We start from the raw sequence: 26056 nt of genomic DNA, 5'->3' as shown, positions 1-26056 counted from the left end.
TGTGTCTTTGGTCACGTGGAGTTAATGACGTAAAAAAATAGTTTGAAAGACATGTAGAAAAAGGAGTCATGCGTCGGCAGCCAGATATATATATATATATATAATTTTATGTATACACATACATACAAAAAATACACAAATATATGCACACAGTCATATACTAATATACAACAACGCACACACACACACACATATATATATACGCACACATAAATATGTATAATTCACTTAAACCATATATATAGAAATACATACGAATACAAATTATTTGGCAAGAGTACAGATAGATGCATACACACATAAAAGCATACAAATGGATTGAATAAACATTATTAGGGGAGTACACAACAAAGGAGGATATTCAAAATAATATAGAAATATATGAATCTTAGTACACACGGTCATAAAATAAACACATAGACACATACATATACACATAGACACACAGGTATATAAGATAGGGGAAGTAAAGAATGAAATCAGGCGAGGAGAAAGTATATCAATAGTATATTAATAAATTATAGAAATCAGTGACAATTTTAAATTTAGGTAGTCAGATAGGATGGTGGTAATGGCTCCGAGTCTGTCAGAAAATGTAACTAGTAAAAATCTAAAACCAACATTGCAGCTTTCCAATAAGGAAACATCCAGAATAAAGTTGCTGAAAAACAACCCAGGATTTGTTGATTTATTAGGATGAATCTTCTTTGCAGTTTCCCGTTAAACAAGACCAAAGATGGACCAGATATGTTTCTCGATAGACCGATGTTAACCCTCCCAAAGAGAACGGTCATCATTCCTTTTTGTGATATGTTCTGTTCATACTCTTATCACTAGATTATCAAATGTATTGATATGTAAATATATGTTATATATGGAAGGGGGCAGACCCCAGTAATTAAAAAAACAAAGTGAATAAGTTTTAAAATAATATTTATTAAAAGGAAAAAGCTAAAATTGAACTCAGCATTCAAAAGTTTAACATGAATACATAATGCAATCTCAGGAATTTAGTGAATTGACATTGTGTTTAAGAATAACTAAATAACGATACAACTAGTACGTCCAATATTGAACAATGTAAATTAAGGAATGTCTTTGTTTTGCCAAAAACGTGTTAGACATATGATATATAAATCCATGTGGGGATTCTCACATGTCTGGGCACGTTGCTGACATCACAAAGAAAGGTAATTTACAATATATTCAGTCAATCAGATCAGAGAGAACAATAGATATGAACCAGTCAGAGTCAAGTCGTGAAGGAGGAGAGTTAGCTAAGCCCCTTTCGAAAGCAAAAGGAAGGAAAGAAAGAAAGACAATGTAGAAATCATCAAGGCATTTGAATCTCTGATCATCTCATCCGGATGGAATAAAGATCATCATATTTATAAGTCTTTGTTTGTAATCTTTCAACTTGAAAGGTATTGTGATTTTCTCTATCGTATTTGTAAGCGAACTTTGTATGAAACACCCTCCTAACTACAACTAGTAGATCAGATATCGGACAATGTAAATGTCTTTGTTTTGCAAAAAATGTGTTGGACATATGATATGTAAATACACATAAAGAGAGTACATGTTTGAGCACGTTTCTGACGTCACAAAGAAAGATAGTTTTCAATGTATTTAATTAAGAGGGTTCAAAATCAGTCAGTTCGGGCAGAGTCGAGTTCAGAACAGTCAGAGGAGGAGAGTTAGCTGAAACCCTTTTGGAAGCAACCAGAAAGGGAAACAAGAAAATGTAACTCTGAAAGGCAATTTAATTCCAGATCATCAATCATCAATGTGTGATGAACATGAACTGTGTGTAATCTATTATAATTGTCTCATCGTCGTCTTCGTTATATGAATGTTTTGTTCCCGCTACGCAACATATATACACTAGACAATGATAGAAGGGATTACTCAGTTTATAAAAGATGCTAAAAAATGGTAACCAGCTGGGAAGTAAGTTAGTCTTGATAGTACGGCATTCAAGATACGTTCGATTGTCGATATCTATTTGTTACATTGTACCAATGTGTGCAGAGTCTCATTATTTTATACTGATTATATTCACCCAGGGATAGATCAGATGTCTACCGGGTCATGGCTGATGGAATGAAACCATTTGAAATTTCTTAAAGATTCAGAGTTTGATAAGATACATCTAAAGAAGGTTGAAAAGTAGTCCGAATAATCCAAAACAACTTTGTATGAAACACCCTCTTTCTATGATGTTAACTGAATCCACCTTCATCAGTAATGAATTCTCATCCCCTATGTGTTATAAATATGAACTCTGTGTAATCTATTATAATTGTCTCATCGTCGTCCCCGTTATATGAATGTCTTGTCCCCGCTACGCAACATATATACACTAGACAATAATAGAAACTCATCAATATATACACATTATATATACAAATAAGCTGTTAGACACGTTTATATATGCAACCCTCTCATGTTATACAGACTCCCAGTATGCAAAATTATTTGTTTTTTTAAATATTGTATCATTTTTTTTCCTATTTCTAATCTTTATTGTCTCACATTATATAATAACAGGAATTTTCATATACAAATTATGCAGATGGAACGATCCACATCCAAATACATTGAAAGCTGGACAAAGAGACAGAGAAATGAACTAATGAACAGATACTTACAAGTGCAGCTTCTATTTGGTTGAAATTGATTCTGGCTTCTTTTACAGCGATCGTCATGCTGAGATCGGACAAGGTGACGGCAAGCAAACTGCCCGAAACAATCCAGAAAGTCATTAGAATGAGATTAGCGCTGAGATCCTATAAGAACAGAAACATGAAAGTTGGATGTTAAAAAGTTTGAGTTGAATGAAGATTCAGAAATAAGAAAAAAAGTGTTTGATTGATCTCGTGGATACTGTCATAACTAGGGCTGTGACAACAGCATATTCTTTTCGTTCTTTTGACTCTTGGGTATATATCCAACACAGACACTTAATCAACTGAGAACCACATCCGTCTATATAAAAACATAAGATATTAATGGATATATACGCAAAGTTATGACTCATAAAACAGAGTTAAAATTTGATCGAATTATGACATGATTGTAGGTCGAGGATGTATGCCCATGTAGAATATTGGTTTTAAGCATCATCATAGCAATATATATTGTGGTCACAGTACAATATAATATAATCAGTTCAAGAGATCTGAGAATCTATCGGACTTGGAACAAGAAATTGTTGAGACATTTTTGTTATATAATATAATATAATCAGTTCAAGAGATCTGAGAATCTATCGGACTTGGAACAAGAAATTGTTGAGACATTTTTGTTATATAATATAATATAATCAGTTCAAGGGATCTGAGAATCTATCGGACTTGGAACAAGAAATTGTTGAGATATTTTTGTTGAGATATTTTTGTTGAGATATTTTTGTTGAGATATTTTTGTTGAGATATTTTTGTTGAGATATTTTTGTTGAGATATTTTTGTTGAGATATTTTTGTTGAGATATTTTTGTTGAGATATTTTTGTTGAGATATTTTTGTTGAGATATTTTTGTTGAGATATTTTTGTTGAGATATTTTTGTTGAGATATTTTTGTTGAGATATTTTTGTTGAGATATTTTTGTTGAGATATTTTTGTTGAGATATTTTTGTTGAGATATTTTTGTTGAGATATTTTTGTTGAGATATTTTTGTTGAGATATTTTTGTTGAGATATTTTTGTTGAGATATTTTTGTTGAGATATTTTTGTTGAGATATTTTTGTTGAGATATTTTTGTTGAGATATTTTTGTTGAGATATTTTTGTTGAGATATTTTTGTTGAGATATTTTTGTTGAGATATTTTTGTTGAGAGCTGAACTGAAAGAAATGAAGGTGAATTATGAACCATTTGCTTTCATCACAAACAATATTTTGGAAATGTGTTTGAGCGTAGAGCAAAGGTCACAAAGAAGTGTTCTGGTGGATTTTTACAACACAAGAATAAAGTCAGATGGCAAAAATCTGGAGGCAAGAGGGTATAATGTAACGCCAGGTCATTTTCTTTGTCGTCAGTGTACAAAGAAATATGAGAGTTTGACAGTTGATGACACAATGGATCCAGACTACGAACTCGCGAGTTCTGTGAAAACTCCACAAAAAACCTTGAATGTTTCCCTGTTGTTCTGTTCAATGTTGCTTCTCATAGCAGTGTTCATAGTGTCAAAAGGAAGTTAGAACAAGCTGTTGAAACACTCAAAAGTGGGTTGTCCATGGTGTACGAAGTTGGCGTTGACAAACTGACTGTGCTATGTAATGAACAGGAAATTGTTTTCGAAAACTGATAGCAAAAAAAAAAAAATGTGGCAAAAGGAAGCACTAGACTCTCTCTTGTTCTGTTTTCAAGATGAGGCAAAAGTGTTTTAAAGGACTTCTTCCCTCCCCCTTTTAAGACTCATAACGTGTAATGATTTAAGAGAAAAATGATAACCCACAACGATGAGGAGCTGAGTTTGTTTTTTCGTCTTGTTTTTTTGAGGTTTTTTAACACATGGCATTCATCCTTGGTAGTTTGAACCAGCTTCCTCCTAAGGAGGAAGTTTCTAGGGAATATCAAATTCACAAACGGTACCCACTCACGTGTATTTCTCAGTCATGGGTGATCATTATGCTCAGTTTTGCAGGGAGATGTCAATATTCTCTACATACAATGTCTGCTATTCCCAAATGGTCACCTATCTGATACTGACCAGGCTCAATATTGCTTAACTAACTAATGAGATCCGATGTGTCAACGTAATTATCCCATATATATATATATATATATATATATATATATAGATAGATAGATAGACAGATAGAGCTGTTATTACACATTAACAACTACACTAGAAGCCCGGGATACAGTGGCCCTAGTGTGACGTGACCATCTCAAGGGGCAATTGGGCTCCAATGGGGAGAGGTCAAGACTCCCAAAATGCTGGGGAAGCCAGGCAGATATGATTTCCTTATTTTTTAATTATTGTTTGGGTGCTCGGGCGACAGCAAAAGACCTTGCTGAGAGAAAAATTAGATTTGTAAATTTCATTCTTTTATGAAAAAGCGACAACTCCATGTCACTTTGAGAAAAGGTAAAGAAAACATAATTTCATTTTCGATGCCAACGAATGAGGACTCAAGGGTAGAAGAGAAATGTTTAGACTTTGAGTACAATTACCCCGAACTGAGGTTACGGGCTTGACCTGTCAGTTATGAGAACGGCACTTGTAATACACAGGTGCACTCGAGGAGGAAGAGACCTCCCCTGGGGTGATGTAACTGGACAGGATTGGTCCAGGAAGCAGCCCTCACCTCTCTATATGAACGGGTCCCAGTGTCGAAACGGGCAGTTAGAGATTGAGTTAGACTAGGATACAGTTTTTTCAGGTTACAATGTGGAATACAATGTTTTTCTGGACCCTGGTTACAGTATTTGCCTTGCCTTATGGTGTTATTTATAATGTTATTTGATTATATGTGTATTATATACTGTACTGCATTTTGTTACTGATTTTTAATGCCGTATACCCGGGGTTCTACTATACTGTGGAGAGAGACTTGTATGAAAGTAGATGCACTATACTCGCTGCTATTTCAATCAACAATGACTGTCATACAAAGAAGACACCATTTCTAGATATGTTTGTCATTTGCTTACATTTCGAAAATTTCTCTACTGTGTTCCAGAAGAGTTATGTTGGCTTATAATAACTGCTACTACAAACGCCTGTAGATGCTTACATTTTTCTAAAATGAATAAACAAAAAAAATTACTATTTTTCTTTTTACTATTGATATTTTAGAGTTTTTTTGTTTTTTTTTTATATTTAATATTGATAGCAATCTTACCAAGAGACACGGCATTACTTGTAGATCGAGCAGGATATTAATGAACATGATGATGCTAAAAATGAATGTGATGACAGAGACGACGAGGTAAAATTCAAAGGACTGGATATAATTGTAATCTTTCGTGTTGAAATCATAATAAGCGATTCCATTGCTTGACCAACTAGTGAGCAGGGCAAACGGCACCAATGAACACACCTGGAAAAGACAAAAATAATGACAAAAATTATTTTAAGTAAAAGAAGACAAAAGGAGTAAAAGTAAAAGTAATTTACAAATAATTAATTAATAAAATGTGTGATTGCTATTTTTTGATTGGTGCCATGTGAGTGGTGTAAAAATAAATCGTTGTGTAATGTTATGACCCTTTAGGCTGTGATCATAGCATAGTATCTGTTAACTATGGCAAGCGGGGTCAAGGGTCAAAACATTATTATTATTATTGTTATTGTATTCTTGTTAATTGATTTGAGCAACGGATGGTCGCTGGATCAGTTATTATGATTAGAAGAATAAACAATTAAATTGCAAAAGAAATGATTGATGTGTGAATCGCAAAAAGAATATGAAAATAGAAAATATATGTAAACATTATTTTGGGGTTTTGAATAAGCAAATAACTAGGTGGATTAGATTGGTATGAGACACGTAATTAGGTGACATAAGAGAACACGTGATGCAGTTAGTTTTGGAGAGATTCAGAGAGTTGAGGATTGACCACCAGAGCAGACAGACATCTAGACAAGGGTGGACAGATAGCTGGTAGCGAGCTGTATGAACAGAAAATGTAGAAACTGCAGATCCTGTGAAAACCAATTGAGACAACTGTAATAAATTTATATTACAAAAATATAAAGAGTTGTTTTAATGGTTTCACAAATAAGAACAGTTGTCTCAATTATATGGTGCTGATCGCTTCATGGTTCGTCATGGAGCAGCGGGAAGATACAGAAGAAATCTTCAAGAAAAAAAGGTATGAAGCGTATATTATTCTTCTTACAAATGAACTGTAAAAATATCCCATGTGATAAGTCTGATACAACATGACTCGGTTTACACGTCAATATCATGCCCCCTGGCTAACAACATGCATACGATTTATACGTTTATTATCTGTCTGTTAAAAGAACAATATCTTACATCCACTAGATAACACATGACATGTTTTAATATATCATCTCCTCCAATATAAACCAATATACAACAGTTGTTTGGTGCTGCAGTGAAGTGCACAGACGACATTTTGAGTATCTATGAGTATAATATAACATTTGTCTTTGAAAAACTTTGTAAAAATTATTCTTTGTAAAATTGTTTGACAAATTTCCCGCTTTTCTAGCGACCTCCCTGTATATACGGAATGATTTCAATATTTTTCCAGATTCTGATACAATAACCAATTCCGTAATAAATTCCCAATTACGACATAATTACAGATTTTGATTCTTTATAGATCTCTAAATATTTAACTATAAAATTGTTATTTTTTCCTAATTACTGTAAAAAAAAAATACACATGTTAAATGTGCATATATTTTCTTTAATGTAAAAACACACTTGTTGGAGGGGGGGAGGGGTAATCTATAGATTTTAGTTTTACAGGTAGTTTAAAATCAATAAATATTTTATTATTACTATCAGCAGTCAAATACTTTGTTTTAAACAAAAAATAAAAGAAGATAATTAAAGGTATCCTTTTCAGTATCAGAAAATAGACATAAATTTTTCTGGTTCAGATACCCCCAAAAGTTCCAATTTTTTTGATTCATGATTTTGATTCATTGCCCCCACACTAATATATATATATATATATATATATATATATATATATATATATATATATATAAATATGTGATGATTGCAACGTCTTGTCAGACGAGTGCCACTCCCTCAGACACTGAAAGTTCATGAGCCCGAAAAAGACATATAGTCCTGCCAGCGAATTCACATGCTCAAGCAGACATGACACTAAAGACGGTCATTGTTATACATACATATACATTCACGCACGCACACATACATATGTACACATATCACACACATATATACATGCGTACATACACAATACGCACACATACATATACATACACACACACATGCAAACATAAACAAGACGGTCATTGGTATACATGCATATAAATATATACATGTATACATACATGTTTATAAGCATACGCTCATATATACCCATATGCATACACAATGCATAATAAGCAAACATACATATACATACCCACATGCATACATACTCATATACATACATATACATCCACATATACAAATACATACACACATATACTTACACATACATATACGTACACATATGCACATATATATACATAAACTTACCTACATATACATACACATCTATATATATGCATTCATACACACATACACATACATACACACATGCATACATACATGCATACAAACATATATAAATGTATATATACATAAACAAATATATATACACATACTCATAGATATAAATACATATAAACTCACATGTACATATATAAATATACACACACACACATACATATAAATATACATACACATATACATACATAAATACATATAATGATGGCAGATTAATTGTTACATGCATCCAGCATTACAGGCGTACACACGCCACAGCTTTTTTTATCGCCACAGGTCTTTTTTTTTTCTTTTTTTTTTAATAGACAAATGCCAAAGATGATGTTACAGAGTTTTAGCTTTGTACGACAGCTAAATCTCTCTCTCGGTTCAAAATGTTGAAATCCAGCAACAAGCAAGAGCAAGATAGCCAGCAACAAGTCAAACTGCAGACCAGCTTAATGCGGGTACTGGTCTCCCGCTTTGTTGTTATACATACACATACACATATACATACACATACACATACATATTAAATTGCACAGCCAAACAACGTCGCAGCCCACAAGAGCCATGACAGTCAAAGAACCGGAAGTCCAATAAATGTATACATATATATGCATGCATACACGCATGCACATGTACACATATACATGCACGCACATGCACACATATGCATGCATACATGTAATTTTTTTAATTTTTTTAAAAAAAAAACAACAACAAAAACATCAAGATTCATGACTGCTTTGTTTTACGTTTTGCATCTGTGGATTTATTTTCATGTTTATTATCGTGTGTATTCATTGAATTGTAACATCATCACTATCGTCATGACCATTGAGGAATTATATATATATATATATATATATATATATATATATATATATTATAGCTCATTCCATGTCAAATCGACAGAGAGTAAAACCATGTCCAACACGGATATTTTTCAAATTTGCTACACTTATAGATCTCCATGAAAGGAATTGAATGGCACTTGTTAAATATCTCAAGGTCAAGGGGTTCCTGAGATATGACCTTGACCTTTTACAAAAATGTGAATTTTTATGAAGAAGTGACCAACTTTATAAGACAATATCTCTGTTGTTTATGGGCCTACAAAGTTCATTCATATATCATTTTAAAGTACTTGGATAGATCTATAATTTTATTTTGGAATATTTTTTATAAAGGTCAAATTAAAAAAGTTGACCATGACCTTAACTTTTAACCTGAATTATCTCAAAAATGGTTCTTTCAATTTTTTTTAAATTTTGACAGAAAATTTGTCTATTGTATGACAGTATATATTCCAAATTTCATGATGGGCCTTTCACTAGAACTATCATTACAAGCGTTTTAAAGAAGTGAGCAAATTAAAAATGGCGGAACCTAGTACCTGCGACTTCATATAAAACATTTTGATATTTCCCAATATGGTCAAGTTTGATATCTTTGTATAGCTATTTTGATGCTGATTAATATTTACATAAACACCATTGTCAAAAAGTAAAAAAAAAAAAAAAATTGTTGATGAAACTGAATTTTCTTCATTTGTTTTATTTTTTGTTTTTGTTTTTTTTAATGCAACACAGATTTTCTTATGGAAAATACTGATATAATTAGTGCTGAGGCAGCTAATCAGGATCTAGAACAGCTTTTTTAGGTGACAAATAAATGAAAAGTAGTTTTTCAAACTTATGTGACAAAACGATTCCAAAAAATTTATTTTGTTTGTATTAGAAGATAATATGTAGAACATTTCTTTTTAAGCTACTAGTGAAAATAAAAGTTAACATAAAAATATGAAGTGGGTTTATTTTAGCTGTGTGAAAAAAAAAACATAACCTCTTTTCTACCCAGTCCTTCAGCATTAACAAATCTGACAAGAAAGTGTTAAAAGATATTAAAATACTTTGGTTTTTCAGTAATTGAAACTTTTATCACCTCTATGTTAGACATCTTTTAATTATTGAAGTCACCTTCCCTTTACTTGAGACTACTGCCTGTTATAAAAATACGTTCTCAATATATGTAGTATATGGATTGGTGAAGAAAAAAAGCAATAGAAAATTATAAAAAAAATAATATTATTGAAATCGTTTTGCCAGTTGAGTTTGACTTGGAACAGATAAGACAAGAAAATTCATGCTACAAGATTGATATTCTGCCAGTCACCATAAAAATGTAAGTTCTATTTTCATTGATTTTATGTAGAATTTTAGTAGACATTTTTATTAAAATGGTGAACCTGTAGGAGCTTCACTCCTACTAAAAATATGTTTCTGTTCAGTTTCTTGCTATTTTTCAGTGGATTATTATTGAATGGACACTTATATGCAAGATTATTAAAGAAAACAAATTAAAAGTTAATATTTCGACATTTGTAAGAGGTGCTGTATTTTTACTTACGACATTATAGTAATTCGATGCCATATTTTGTAAACACGGAAATGAATTTGTTTCTTTTGCCTATTTTTTGTATTTATGTATTTTAGGTACTGTGCTAAAACAACGTTATTATTTCGAAAGCCATTCTTAACGTGGAGAGGGGAGGGTATTTTGTAGGGACCGTTTGTGAAGAATTTTATACATAAACTAGTGACGTCAGACTTGTCTTTACTTTACGAAATATGGAACGGCAGAAGCGACTCAATGCTTTTTTAAAAACCTTTGGCAACTAATAAATAATCTTTGTTATAATTTTGTTAGGTTTTAAGTTTTACACAGTTTAATGATTAATAATATTATAAACATTTATATATTAACTATAAAATACGGTTTTACTAAATATTTATGACTGTTCCTTTGGTTAATTATGGATATCCATACTTTATTTCGTAAAAATGGACACACTAAAAACCGTAGTGATCTTTGAAATAGTTCATTTTCCGCGCAATAATATTTTTCAATCATCTTTAATCTGGCGACGAAATAGATGGCAATTTTATTTTATATAATAATATATAACAATTTTATATCAAAGAAAAATAAATAGCAATTTTATTTTATGTAATAATATATAGCAGTTTTATATCAAAGAAAAATAAATAGCAATTTTATTTTATGTAATAATATATAGCAATTTTATATCAAAGAAAAATAAATAGCAATTTTATTTTATGTAATAATATATAACAATTTTATATCAAAGAAAAATAAATAGCAATTTTATTTTATATAATAATATATAACAATTTTATATCAAAGAAAAATAAATAGCAATTTTATTTTATGTAATAATATATAGCAATTTTATATCAAAGAAAAATAAATAGCAATTTTATTTTATATAATAATATACAGCAATTTTATATCCAAGAAAAATAAATAGCAATTTTATTTTATATAATAATATATAACAATTTTATATCCAAGAAAAATAAATAGCAATTTTATTTTATATAATAATATATAACAATTTTATATCAAAGAAAAATAAATAGCAAGTAAAAGTATTGAGTTAGGTTACACATTATTTGGCTGTTATTTCATATTTCATGGGCTCTTATAAATTTAATGAGTTTTTTCATGGGCCTTGGAATGGAGTAGACGATTTACATGTAAAATGCCTTTCAGGATACAAAAATTTCAAGATACAAAAGCCAAGCTGGAACCAATTAATCTTGTATCTAGAGGTTCCACTAATATATATATGTATATATTTACGTAGAAAAATGCAAGCAATATGGTTAAGATAAAACATGGAAAAGTAAAAGAACTACTCCTTGCTTTGTTAGCAGCTTAAAACACCAAAAGTATTCATAAATACAAACCAGATAAGACATGTGTTTCTTTTATTACTTTATTTGGAAGTCTATCCCAATGTCCAAGATTAAGAATCTGGTGCAGGAGTGAATAAAAGATTCTGAGGTATATTATCATGCCTATTGATGAGATTGTAGGCCAAAATGATAATACTGCGTAATTGTCAGCACTCAAGGAAGAAAATGTTAAGCTTTCAGAGTCGGCTATCATAGGACAGATCTGATAGATCCTGCTCCATTCAAGTAATCAGTCTTTGATCTCTCTCAAGATGCAGGACATCACGCATTAGACAGGGTGAAGAGGCCTGAATATCATACTCTAGAGACAAATCTTACCTACATTGCCTGCAGGCATTTTTCAGTTAACAGGCCTTCTTCCTCTCGGTGGCCTCGGTTCCACACAGACAGTTCTAGGAAACAAACTTTGGTCATGGAATTTTTGTTTAGTCTTAGGTAGAGACAGAGAGTAAGAGAAATTGTTGTCATTTGTGGTAGCTAGAGGAGTATTTGGTACGAATGTTTTGCAGGCGATGGGGAGGGAGTATCCAGAAAGTATCACATCTGAAAATATCAGTGCAGAATACATGAATGCGAAAGTTCACATAACTAAAGAAATAATCTTACATTGGTTAAAAACTAAGAAAATTTAGTAAACATCTACACGCACAATTAAAAAAAATGTCTGAGATATATATATATATACAAAGAAAGTGAAAGAAAACGCTTCATTAAATAAAAACATTGTTTATGCAGGGTCCACGTTACGCGTGAAGTACCCATTTATTCATAAGATAAAATACAAGAAAATATGTTAAGTAAAATTTAATATACTCTTTATTTTTAGTTCATATCAAAACTAATTAAAACCGATTAGTCAATGAATTTTTAAGATGAATTTGTCTCGGGAGAATATGTCGGGGAATATGTCGAGGAAGAGAACAGAGAATTTCCTATTTCATTTCCCATTTCAGTCACGTGAATTATTTACAGTTGAAATGTTATAAAAACAAACAAAAACTATAAGTTTTAAATATATTTCAAATAAATAAATTACACCCGGTGCTAAAATATTGAATTCATCGATCGTTTTAGTTAAATAAAAAAAATATTTAAAAAAAAACTGTCTTGAAAAATGCTTCTAACTTTAAAATATTTGAAAATACTCAATGAAAAGTTTTATTTATTATTAAACGAATGGACTGAAAAATATTCTCATATAAAAATTGCTTTTTTTTTTTTTGCAGTTTAGAAAAATAAATAAAATGAAATATTCGATTTTCTTCGATAGACATGTAAGAAAATTTCAAAAACAAGTTCACTTACTGTTATAATTTGTTAGATTAAAATTATCCCAATGTGCAATTTTTGCAATTATATAATTATCCAAATGGAGAATTGTTCTTTCTCTTTAGAAAAAAAATACATGCACGTTTGAACTACCGTCATAAAATTACCACAGCCATTATGTAAGGGGCAACGAAAAATATTTTTTATGGCTATTAGCGTGATCACATGGTTGAACACAAGAAACTTTAGGCACGATATACCTACATGTTGATCTGGTAATGACATCATGCTCACCAGCCTTCACTCTCGGTAACCTCAGTGGAACACAATACAATGTGATTGCTTCCCAGGTGATTATAACATGGTCGTTGTCAAGTCTAATGTAAATAACTTCTTGTTGAGTCTTCCGTTTAGATAATTAAACCCTACCCAAATTCCACCATTACTGATCATCAGTAATGGTGGATACTTAACACTCACTAGTCCTTATTTTGAAATTTATATAGTTTGCCTTTGAGCTTTGATAAGTGGTTCCCTCCATCTAATAAAATAAAATACAAAGGAGACTCGTTCAACTGAATCTCTTCAGTAAAAAAAAAAAAAAAAAAAAAAGAAAAACAGATCAACTCAGACTGCCAACAAGAAATAAGTGATCCAAGAAAGAAAAAAGGAAAGTAAAAGGGGAAAAAAAACATCTTCTGACAATTATGGAACGCTACAGGAAAGAAACTCTGGTGTCATTTCAAAAAAAGGTTTTGCGCTTTGTGGATGGCGTAACGCCAAAATCTTCAAGAGAACTTCCACTGAGGAAAGATGAATTTTTTCCTGTGGAAATAACAGCCGCCTCTGCTTTGGTGGTGGAGTACTTGCTTAGAAGTCAGAGTTTATCAACAATTGGACAGGGAGTGTGTGGTTGGGGGGGGGGGTATTCAGTTGTCTATATAATGCCAAAACTGATAATTTTGCTTGGTTGTTTGCACATCGAATGTTTTAGATAGTGAGAGAGAAAGTGTAAAGAGACAATAAGTAGTGGGAGGGGAGTAGTAGTAGTATTAGTAAGAGAATAACATAAACAAAAAAAAAAGGAAAAGGCTGAAGTAGTTGTTATATGAGCAGTTGCATAACAGAAGATGATGATGATGATGATTATCATCATCATCATCTCTGATTTAACGTGTGTTTTATATGCAGGCATGTGTTGGACAGCTTTTAAAAATGGATGTTTTAACTAACCTACCTTTGGCCAGGATTTTATTTATCTTTCTCTCAAGTTCATCGTTATCACTTCATTCCATGATCTCTTTGGGCCTCTCCTGCCAACTAATCTTGTGTTATGTAAAAAGGAACAGACCCCAGTAAGTAAAAGAGCAAACTATATAAGTTTCAAAATGAGATTTGAAAAGGGTTAAAATCGAACCCAGTAAGAAAAGTTAAAAAAGAATGCATATTGAAATCCTAGGAATGAAGAACGATCGTCATTGTCTTGCAAATAACTAGAGATAGATATTTAATTTAGGAATGCAGTCGATTGTCCATTCTTTTAGAAATAACTGGATATTAAATATGTCAGTTAAAAGAATGGACAATACGAGTTTAGAAATAATGATTAACAAAATAGGTTAAAAACGATACAATTCAATTTAGGAATTTCTTTGTTACTAGAGGCATGTGGATGTATGTGCAAAGCGCACATGTAATTTGAAACGTGAGGGAATCACATTGTTTCACCATGCCTCTGACGTCATCAAGAAAGGAGATTTTCAATATATTGAGACAGTGTTTGAAGTTAGAGACTCACAGTCAGAGAGTCAGAATTGATGCCCTTGGAGGCGAAGGGGTAAGATTCAACAATGTAATCGTGAAGGCTTGAATTCCTGACCATCATCAATCAACCAGCTGGTATGAATAAAGAATCTATCTAAATATCTATAAAAGTGAACGTGTCTGTGTCTGTGTGTGTGGTGTGTGTCTGTGTACATTTCCCTACGCAATAACTCTGTCAATTTTAAGTCTACAGACTCGAAATTTGATATACCGGGTACTGAGATTTGGGAAAATCTTTGTAATCCGTTTTCGGCCAGAAATTTGGTTGTTAAGAGGTCAAAGTCAAACGATTTGACCTTTTGAGAATTCTACCAAACTCCTCTGCCAATTTTGGGTATAAATACTTGAAATTTTAGATACAAGTTCCTTGGACATGGATCTAACTTAATAACTTGATTTGAACCCAAAACAATAAATGTTAAGGGGTCATAATAAGGATCAAAGTGAAAAATTGACCGCATTATTTCTTTTGCTCAACATACACCTCCAAATACCCAGGCAACACCGGGCTGAAATGCTAGGCATGTATATTTGTAAACTATTGTCTTTGTCGGTTGTCATTCCACCAAAAGAAAAAGGTAAATGTGTTTTATCTATCATCTTGATAGAACTGTCCCGTTCCCATCATCAATAATGTATCCTTTCCTCTGATGAGTTAAAAGTCTGTACATGTCATAATTCAGAATATAAATGTCTCTCCCTCAGAATCATCGTCACAGTCGTCATCGTCATGATATAAACAGTATAGAAATGTCATCGTCTTCTGTATTATGTGTCTCCAATATGAACCCCCGACTACACAATACTTGCTACCTCAACTGTTCTACTTCTACTAACCCAAGAACTCTCATCCATCCTTTCATTGTCGTCTGCAGTTTAACATGTTTTATTTGCTGACATGCATTGGACAGTTTTTAGAAAATTGACTTCCAAACTTAACTCTGGTCAGTTGTAAGGTTCTGTTAGGTTTTACAATGCGACACAATACAGTGTGCAAATATCTCCACTGGACCATCTGTAAAAAGTTGAATATCAAATATAGCAGCAAGTCCTGGGAACATATATGACTTCCAAACTTATCTCTGGTCAGGTTTCTTTGGAAGCCATTTCCTTAACTGAGGCAAAGTTTTTATAGGCCGGATGCCCTTCTTGATGCCAACCCAGTAAGGTGATGGGAGACCAGTTTTTTATAGAGAGACACATGGCTAGATTATTACTTAAATACTGTAACCAAGACAACTTTCTACTTCCAAGAAATATATCTCTTCCATGGGACATATCAGAAACCATTCAAGAGTGGTCTCAGCAATGACAAGTGCAGAATAAAGAGTGTAAGCCATCTGACACTAATGTGTGTAGGTAATAAAAGAATAATTATTGTTTAACTAATATATATATATATATATATATATATATATATATATATAAGAGAAAGAAAATTAAAAATGTAAGTTGAACTTTACAATCAAAATTTCTTGTTCGACTGAATACTCCAAAAAACAATTCACAAAGTCCTTATTCCGCGGAGTTTCAAAGAATGCTATTATTCTTCTCATCAGTGGACATAAAGAAATCAGCGAATTATATTTGTAGCAATGCTAGAATTTGCTAGTTAAGAAATTACGTGAAACCGCTATTTATTATAGCTATAAATTGCCAAGTAAAAAAAAGAAAAAATGTATGCGACAATTTATAACTACAATAAATTGCGGTTTCACTTAACGCCTTAACTAGCAAATTCTAGCATTGCTACAAGTATAATTTGCTGATTTCTTTATGTCCTCTGATGAGAAGAATAATAAGAATAGCATTCTTTGAAACTCCGGAATTTGTAAATTGTTTTTTGGAGTATTCAGTAGAACAATAAATTTTGATTGTAAATTTCAACTTACAGTTTTAATTTTTTTCTCTTATAATAAGCTCTACTCTCTATTGCGTATTGAGCTTTTTTTTAATTCGGTCGGGATTAAATTTTCTATATATGTAAATACTGTTATTTATATTAGTTTGAAGTTTACCATTGCATATATCAGGTAAACACTACATCCCTTTGTTTTCATTAAGATATATATATATATATATATATATATATATTAGGCACCGCCAAAACTGGGGGGGGGCAGGTAAGTACTTTTTGACGGACCGTCTTTTTAAAAATTTACCAAAAATCAGGTAATTATCCAATCAATACGAAATTTTCAGCGATTATTAAGGGAAGAATGAACTTTATAACAGTGTACTTATTTTTCATAAACGATATTTATATATATTTTTTTGCTTACAACCCCCCCCTTGTTTTGAAGTGGGAACAAATATGCTTAAAATAATCATCTGAAACTAAACAAAACATATTCCGTTGTTGTAAGGGACAGGATTATAGATAAAAAAAAAAAAAAAAAAAAACAATTATTTACATACCTTATTTTGACGTCTGAATATCAGAACTTTGATTGTGTTTAATTATTCCGCTTTTGACTTTTGGAGTGTGAAATTCGGTGAATATGTTAAGTAAAATAATTAATTTAAGCTAAGCAAAAAAAAAAAAAAAAAAATTTAAATATTTATACGAAAAAAGCCATTTTAAAATCTTTGATAAATAAATTAATAATTTTTTTTTAGCGAGCCGAATAATGCATGACCATTATTAAACAGGGAATTCTTTGAAGAATCGATACAAAAAAAAAATCGATAAATATTGTGCCCTTTGTGTAAAAAATATCATCAGTTTTTCGATCCCATTTGATAACGTTTGCCGCCTTTCGACTACGGTGGATCACACGCGCTGAAATAATTTTGTTGAATCTCCATGACTGCCAAAACCGGTGCAAGCGTGAATCAGTACAATTTATGTTGGTCAACACTCACATAGAAACGAGACGTTTCTCTTTTCATTGCGAGACAAAATTATGGATGGTAAATAAAAATTTATTTTTATTATTACACGTGTTTATTTTTATTTTACCGAAACTATAGCGGACATTTGTTCGTCCGTCTGCCATAAACGAAACTTTATAGTGAAAAATGAATTTTAAACTAGAAACAGTACTTTTTTTATACTGCGAAAAATACGCACCGTAAAAAAATGGTTAAACCTTAGGTGAAAGTGCAGAATAGTTGACCCCCCCCATGTTAAGAATGGCATTCTAAATAAAGTTATTATTTTAGTATGGCCCGTACACTTGCAGTGTCAAAATTACACAAAAGGAAGCTTAGAATAAATTCTTGTCAAATTGCCGATGTTGTCCAACGATGCACTTGTTTTTCTAAAGTTGATTTAAATTGGTTTTCGGGTGTGTTATGACTGAATATCACACTTAAAATTGTGAATTATGCGTGAATCTCTTGAAAAACCTGTCAGAAAGAATCCCCCCCCCCATTTTGGGGAGCCTGAGCCCCCCCCCCCCACACACACACACGCGTACACATTAAAAAGCAAACTCATCAAAATGGTCACCCATCTGGTACTGGCTAGCCTCAGGGTTGCTTATGTAGTTTAGTTTAATTTTTATTCTGCTTTGAATTCCCCCCCCCCATTAGGGGAGCCTGACCCCCCCCCACACACACACACATACACATAAAACCAAACTCATCAAAATGGTCACCCATCTGGTACTGGCCAGCCTCGGGGTTGGTTATGTAGTCAAAAAAACCCTACAGTTCTTCCTCGTTCAATGAAGGAGAAATCTTTCTAAACTGGGTCAATTTTAATTTTTATTCTGCTTTACACCCCCCCCCCCCCATTTTTGGGAGCCTAACCTCCACACATACACATTATAAACCAAACTCATCAAAATGGTCACCCATCTGGTACTGGCCAGCCTCAGGGTTGCTTATGTAGTTTAGTTTTTATTCTGTTTTAAATCCCCCCCATTTTGGGGAGCCTGAGCCCCCCCACACGCGTACACATTAAAAAGCAAACTTATCAAAATGGACACCCATCTGGTACTGACTAGCCTCAGGGTTGCTTATGTAGTTTAGTTTAATTTTTATTCTGCTTTGAATCCCCCCCCCCCATTAGGGGAGCCTGACCCCCCCACACACATACACATAAAAACCAAACTCATCAAAATGGTCACCCATCTGGTACTGGCCAGCCTCGGGGTTGGTTATGTAGTCAAAAAACCCTACAGTTCTTCCTCGTTCAATGAAGGAGAAATCTTTCTAGACTGGGTCAATTTTAATTTTTATTCTGCTTTACCCCCCCCCCCATTTTTGGGAGCCTAACCCCCACACATACACATTAAAAACCAAACTCATACAAATGGTCACCCATCTGGTACTGGCCAGCCTCAGCGTTAATAATACATTGAAATTTTCGTCACTGAAAAATAAGTTTTATTTGGCCTCTTTGGTCTTCCATAGTTTGCTTTTTATTAAACACAAACGTAAATATTCTCGATATGGACTCTATATGGACGCGAAGTAACTGGTTGCCTATATGAATAAGTGAAATTATTTGAAATCCAGGTACTTATATTATAATATTTTTGCATATATTCATAGAAAATCACCCTAAATCTTAGTTAGACTAAAAATAAACAACTTAATTCTTTCAAAAACCTTTTTAAAAAAATATTTATATATGCTTTTTGTGCAAGACAAAAAATGTCAATTGTTAACTTTTTGGGAAATTTTAACATTTAAAATTTAATTAAAAATAGTAGAAAAAGCTTTACATTATTCTGTTTTCTATATGATAAAATTCAGGGTTTTATCTTTCTGGAAAAAAAAAAGTTACTCAGAAATCATGGTTTTTAATAAATGTAATTTCGTTTTAAAAAACAACAACAACTTCATTTTTCGGCCATTTTTGGCGGTGCCTAATATATATATATAGTGAATGAATGACAAAAGTATATATTCCTAAGTTCATGATGTTGACCATCTTACAATTTATTCCTTTAATTCAAAATGGCATAATGTAAACATATTATAAGGTATTTACAGCTTCTCTTCAAATTTTCGGATTTTAATCATGTCAAAACACACTTTATGTCCAAATGCATTTTGTTTTCTTTTGGTGGATTGATTGTTGCTATTTCTTCTGATGAGTTAAGGGCAAAATAGATTCACTGATTGATAATAATTAAGTGATTGATTTTATTGATTGATATAATAATTAAGTGATTGATTTTATTGATTGATATAATAAGTGATTGATTTTATTGATTGATATAATAAGTGATTTATTTTATTAATTGATATAATAATTAAGTGATTGATTTTATTAATTGATATAATAATTAAGTGATTGATTTTATTAATTGATATAATAATTAAGTGATTGATTTTATTAATTGATATAATAATTAAGTGATTGATTTTATTAATTGATATAATAATTAAGTAATTGATTTTATTGATTGATATAATAATTAAGTGATTGATTTTATTGATATAATAATTAAGTGATTGATTTTATGCTATGAAACAGATACTGTCAAGAATTGCAAATGTCAACTGAATTAAAGGAATAAATTTTAAGATGGTCAACATCATGAACTTTGGAATATAGTCTTTTGTCCTTTATTCACTATATTATTCTGTAATTACATTGAGCTTCTTAAATAAGGATTGGTATATATTATAAGGAAATAAAGTATATTTCCACAGAAATATAATTTCCCTTATTCTGTGCCGCTAAAATGATTTAAAAACTCTTAATTTTCTATGTTTATTGCCTTTCACAAATAAGGTGCAAACCATTTATAATATTTGCTAATATTTTTTTCTCTGAGGAGATGATTAATCATCGAAAACTCATGGGTTAAGGAAACATATTTATTAAATGGTATTCTTTATTTTGCATACAATAAAAATTCTATATTTGAAATTTAACCTTTTCAAATCATAAAATTTAAATTCCTAAATTATGAGATTATATATATATATATATATATATATATATATATACTAGCAGAAGTACCCGTCGTTGACTGGATTCAAAAACAGCTTACAGAAAATGGACTGTGATTGATGAAAGTATGATAGGTTATGAAAAGGAGGGGATTGTAAAGAGATAGGTTTTGATACTCAAAGATTTTACCCTAAGCAAAATATGATGAAAGTAAATATAATTTTCGCGAAAATATATATTTTTTTATATCAACTTTGTTTCCATTCATAGCAAAGAGTGACCAACAAAATGATGTTTATTTACAAATAGAAACTGTTATACATATATATAATAATATAAATATACAAGAAATAAATGTTACCATAGTCAATAAAAGTTACTTTTATGGTAGAAAAGTTCATTGGTTTGTATTTTTAAGTAGTTTGTAAAAAAAAAAATTTTTTTTTTTTTAATTCACGAACCGGTTTTAAAAAAAATCAAAATGGCAGCGACTTTGAAATGGAGAGTTGCGTTTTAAATTTAGAGGGGCACTTGAGCATTCTGTGTTAACAATTTAAGAGAGTTCCGTCAATGTAAGGAATATTTATAAACATATTTTAATGTTTTCCATTATTTTGTGCTTGAGGAATACCCGATTATGGCATGTGTAGTTTATATAAAAATTCATTTAAGTAGTTATCGCCTCAAATTTCGTTTTAATTTCGGTTCACTGAAATTATTTCAAGTAAAGAGCATTAAAAACTATTTCAAAACAAAAAAAAGCATGAACTGAACTTTTATTGACTACGGTAACATTTATTTTGTGTATATTTATTTTTTCGGGTAGTCATTTGTTGGCTTTTCTGGTAAACACTCTTACTAAATAATATCGACGAAATATCGAAAAACAAAGAAACAAAAGCAGTTTTGAAAAATAATGAAGCTTTACTTACTTTAGTAAAATAATCCGAAACAGCAAAATGGGATATTAAAAAATTACTTTAGTTTTTTAAAGCAAAGAATCGATATAAATATGAATAAGAAGAAAATGGCGCCCTTTTCAAACAGAACAGCTTCGTTTCAGTTTTACAGTATTGAACGGTGTAGTATTGCACAGTCAGATTCAGGGTTGTACTATTGTAATGTAAAGAACACGCAGAAAAGGTTGTAATCAAGTGAATTCCTTCTAGTACACTGACAAAAAAAAGCTTAAACAGATATATAAATAAAAATAAAAATGTTATGTAAATGTTTTTAAAAAGACATGTAATCACGGGAACAGGATTTTTTTCCTTCTTTTGACACAATAACAAGTAACATTCTTATTTTTTATTATTTATCTATTTATCTATTTTCGAAAGAGTGCCATATGCAAGTGAAGAAGGAAAAAAACAGAGTTATGCAAAATTTGTGTCGGAAACTGTCTAAAGTTCCGACTTTTCTTTTGGCTTTCACTTTAATAAGAACATGAATTTATGACGTGAATTTATTCGACACAATATGATTCAACTCAAAAAAAAAAAAATAAATGCTAACGTGAATTAAGATTAAAGCTAAGGTGTTATTGTTCACCCTCACCCTTTTTAAAAAACCTTGTTAAATTTTGTGACATATTTCCATTTTACGGAGGTCAGGGGCGAACGAACACCCAATAATTTTATTATACCATATTTCTTCAAACTGAAACATAATTATCAAAGTATACTTACGCAAACAGATATGAAAAGGCTTTGTTAAAGTTTGTGCCTATTTCCATGGAGTACAGGCGCGAACGCTGACCCCACAATTTTATTATACCATCCTTATTTAAGTTGAAACATATGTATCAAAGTATTCTTATGTACATCTATATCAAAAACCCTTGTAAACGGTTTTTTTTTTTCATTTTTTATTTCCATACTTTGGGGGCCAGGTGCGAACACAGACCCAACAATTTTTATGAACCACCGTTCTGTCAGACCAAACATACCCATTCTTGATCCTCGATACATCTATCATTATATGTAATCAGTTTTTTAAAATAGTCAACCATATAGGAGCCTATTCGTGACCAGACACACACACACACACACACACGTTCAGCTTTATATTATAGATATATATATAATTACTTTCACAGCAAAACAAACGTCACAGTTCACAAGAGCCATGACAGCCAACAAACCGGAAGTCGAAGACTCAAGTTTCGACCTCACTTGGACTCATCAGTTACACATATTCGAACTTGGGATTAGAAATCCAAGCCTCTTACATGCAAGGCAAGTGCTCTCCCACCTGAGCAAACCCACCCTGCACACAAGAAAGTCTATTAACTAACACAAATCAAGCTAACCGCAGTGAAATCCGACTATGGAATGGGCCTACTTTGTCTTGAACAACGGATGCGGTCATCAAACCAACAATAACCCAATCTGACGTCTCACAACTAGGAATTTTTTTTTATATACTCGCTACGATGATTCCATCCATCAAGCTAATCTAGCGAGCAATTAGTAATAGATTTTTCAGAATATGAGAGATTATATAATTACTTACACAACCAAATAACGTTGCAGTTCACAAGAGCCATGAGTATGTACGTATGTTTATATATTTGTGATTCACATAAAGAATTGCTTCTATTGTGATCTATTATTGATATGCTGCAGAACTAAACAAACGTCTCTTAATTACATATAATGATAGAAGATGTATCGAGGATCAAGAAATGGTATGTTTGATCTGATAGAACGGTGGTTCATAAAAATTGTGGGGTCTGCACTCGCACCTGGCCCCCAAAGCATGGAAATAAAAAATCAAAAAAAAAAAACGTTTACAAGTTTTTTTTATATAGATGACTGTCGACCATCCTTCTAATCTATTCAAACAAACCAACATCTTACTTGTCATTTGGGCTGGTGCATCTGCCACTAGTCTCTCGCTCCTAGATAGGGTTAAAAAAAGAGTCATCCAAACTCCAACCTCTGTCCCATCACCAAAATGTGGCATCCCTGTGCCTGTTTTACAAGTACTTTAATGGAAAGTGCTCAGACGAACTCAAAGTACTAGTACCCTCTCAACATAAATACCCCCCCAACAAGCAGCAAAATCCCACCCCTACAATATAGAGATCTCTAGATACCGTAAAGCCTTCTCCTCAAATAGCTTCTTCCCTCAAACTGCTAGACTTTGGAATTCCTTTCCAGCCCCTGTTTTCTTGACTGTACTGATATGCAGAAGTTCAAGTGTAATGTGAACAGACACCTTGCTGTTCAACTCCCTACAGAGTATCCCGGCAAATATGCTCATTATTAGTAGCCCTTTACAACTTAGTGGCACTGTGCCTTGTCGGAAGTGAAAAAACAGAAGAAAAAAAAAAGTATCACCAAATAGAAAATACTGGACATTTTAGCCCGTTAAAAGCAAGCAAAAGTTATAGCCCATCTATAATATAAATTTCACCTGTCTGTTTAAATGTATGTATGTATGCCTAAAACTTTCGACAGAGGCGACGGATTTTCACGAGATTGGTATCGTTTTGAAGTTCGACCCTTCGGAAGACAAATATCGAAAAAATTGGCTAAAAACATTAATTACTTCACCCTCAACTAGACACTTTTCTATAAGGAGGAGGTCGCGTTTTGCGCCGATATTTTCGAAAGTCATCCCCTCTTTTCAACTGACTAGCCTTAATTTAAACCTTCCCCACTTACGGTTTGGCGATGGAGGCAACAGCAAAGACATCACAATTTTTTCTTTTTTTACATTCTTTTCATTCTTCACGGTATGGATACGAGCCTGCCTGCCTACTACCACTTTGTTATTTTTTTTGGGTCAACATGCACCTCCAAACACCTGGACAACGCCCGGCATCCATGCTAGTTGACTTATAATGGGTGCTTTTGCCAAATTGATGATTGAATATGGTTAAATTTGTGTTCATTTTGCCATTACGTACTAATACTAACTTTTCATCAAATGAGTACCATAATACTTAGTTCGCTGTACCTTATCATAAAGGCTTATACAAAATTTAAACCAAATCAGTCCAATAGTTTCTGAGCAAAAGCAGAATGGACAGACTGAGAAATATGATATAGATAGTTCAATTCACAAACTTAATCTGTTCTTTGATTACGTTCGTGAACCAAATGTCCGTGCAAGACAAAACAAATTTTACATTGGAAGTTAATGCAAATCACATTAATCTAATCACTTGCCAAGAAACAAATCGACTTTCATTGATCCATACCATAAATAATTTGCGATCTGTCTTCTCACACATGAGATCTTTGTCTTTCATTTAATTGCTATAACTAGTGATGAAACAATTCCAATATTTCTCCCCCAATTCCGATATAATTACCAATTCCGGTACAATTACCGATTCCGATACAATTACCGATTCCATACTAAATTCCCGATTCCGATACAATTACCGATTCCATACTAAATTCCCGATTCTGATACAATTATCAATTCCGATTCTTTATAAAACTCTAAACACATAACTATAGTTGCTATTTTCCCCCCAATTACTGTAAAAACACGTTTAAATGTAAAAATACACTTGTCAGGGTTGATCTATAGATTTTAGTTTTACTGGTAGTTTAAAATCAATAAATATTGATTATTTTATTGTTATTATCAGCAGAGTAAGATTTTGTTTCAAACAAAATCAAAAAAAAGTAGACAATTAAAAGAATCGTTTTTGGCATCGGAAAATAGGCATAAATTTTTATGATTCTGATTTTTCCAAATGATTAAATGTCCTAACACTAATTGTAACTCGTATAGCCACATCATTCCACACTTTAGTTCATCTTTGGTTTTAAGATAGATGCTATGGGATAAGCTGATCTACCTATTTCAAGAATAATGAACTTTTCCAGACATTATAAATATACTTACATTTAACACATTGTGGATAGCACTATTCATTTAGCCACTCACTCCAACTGTTGATTCTGATTTTGACAATCAGTTTGGTAGAAAATTTGTCATTTTAGTGACCTTTAATTTGGCAGGCTGAATCATTCATTTTGGGTAGTCCTAGGATGTCCACCCCCTCCCAGGCCTTGCCTCCTATCTTTCAGGTGGAGTAAGTTTGTTCCTTATTAGCTGAGGTGTCTTGACTAGGGAAGGCCGACAG

General features: G+C 32.0%; 1 protein-coding gene across 1 annotated transcript in view; it reads right to left on the bottom strand.

Annotated features, from left to right (window-relative positions):
- LOC145261150 (uncharacterized) overlaps positions 1-26056 on the bottom strand; it is a 76110-nt gene that overhangs the window by 4952 nt on the left and 45102 nt on the right. Inside the window, exons 2-3 of the mRNA XM_080119449.1 lie at positions 5854-6051; positions 2652-2789 (exon numbers count right to left, since the gene is read on the bottom strand). Coding sequence (XP_079975575.1) covers positions 2652-2789; positions 5854-6051 — 336 coding nt within the window. The remainder of the gene's footprint in view (positions 1-2651; positions 2790-5853; positions 6052-26056) is intronic.

Source organism: Euprymna scolopes, chromosome 37, assembly GCF_053919585.1.
Source record: "Euprymna scolopes isolate OS-2025 chromosome 37, ASM5391958v1, whole genome shotgun sequence".
Classification (NCBI taxonomy): domain Eukaryota; kingdom Metazoa; phylum Mollusca; class Cephalopoda; order Sepiida; family Sepiolidae; genus Euprymna; species Euprymna scolopes.
Note: the sequence above shows the minus strand (reverse complement) of the source record. Positions and strands in the feature narration are given on the sequence as shown.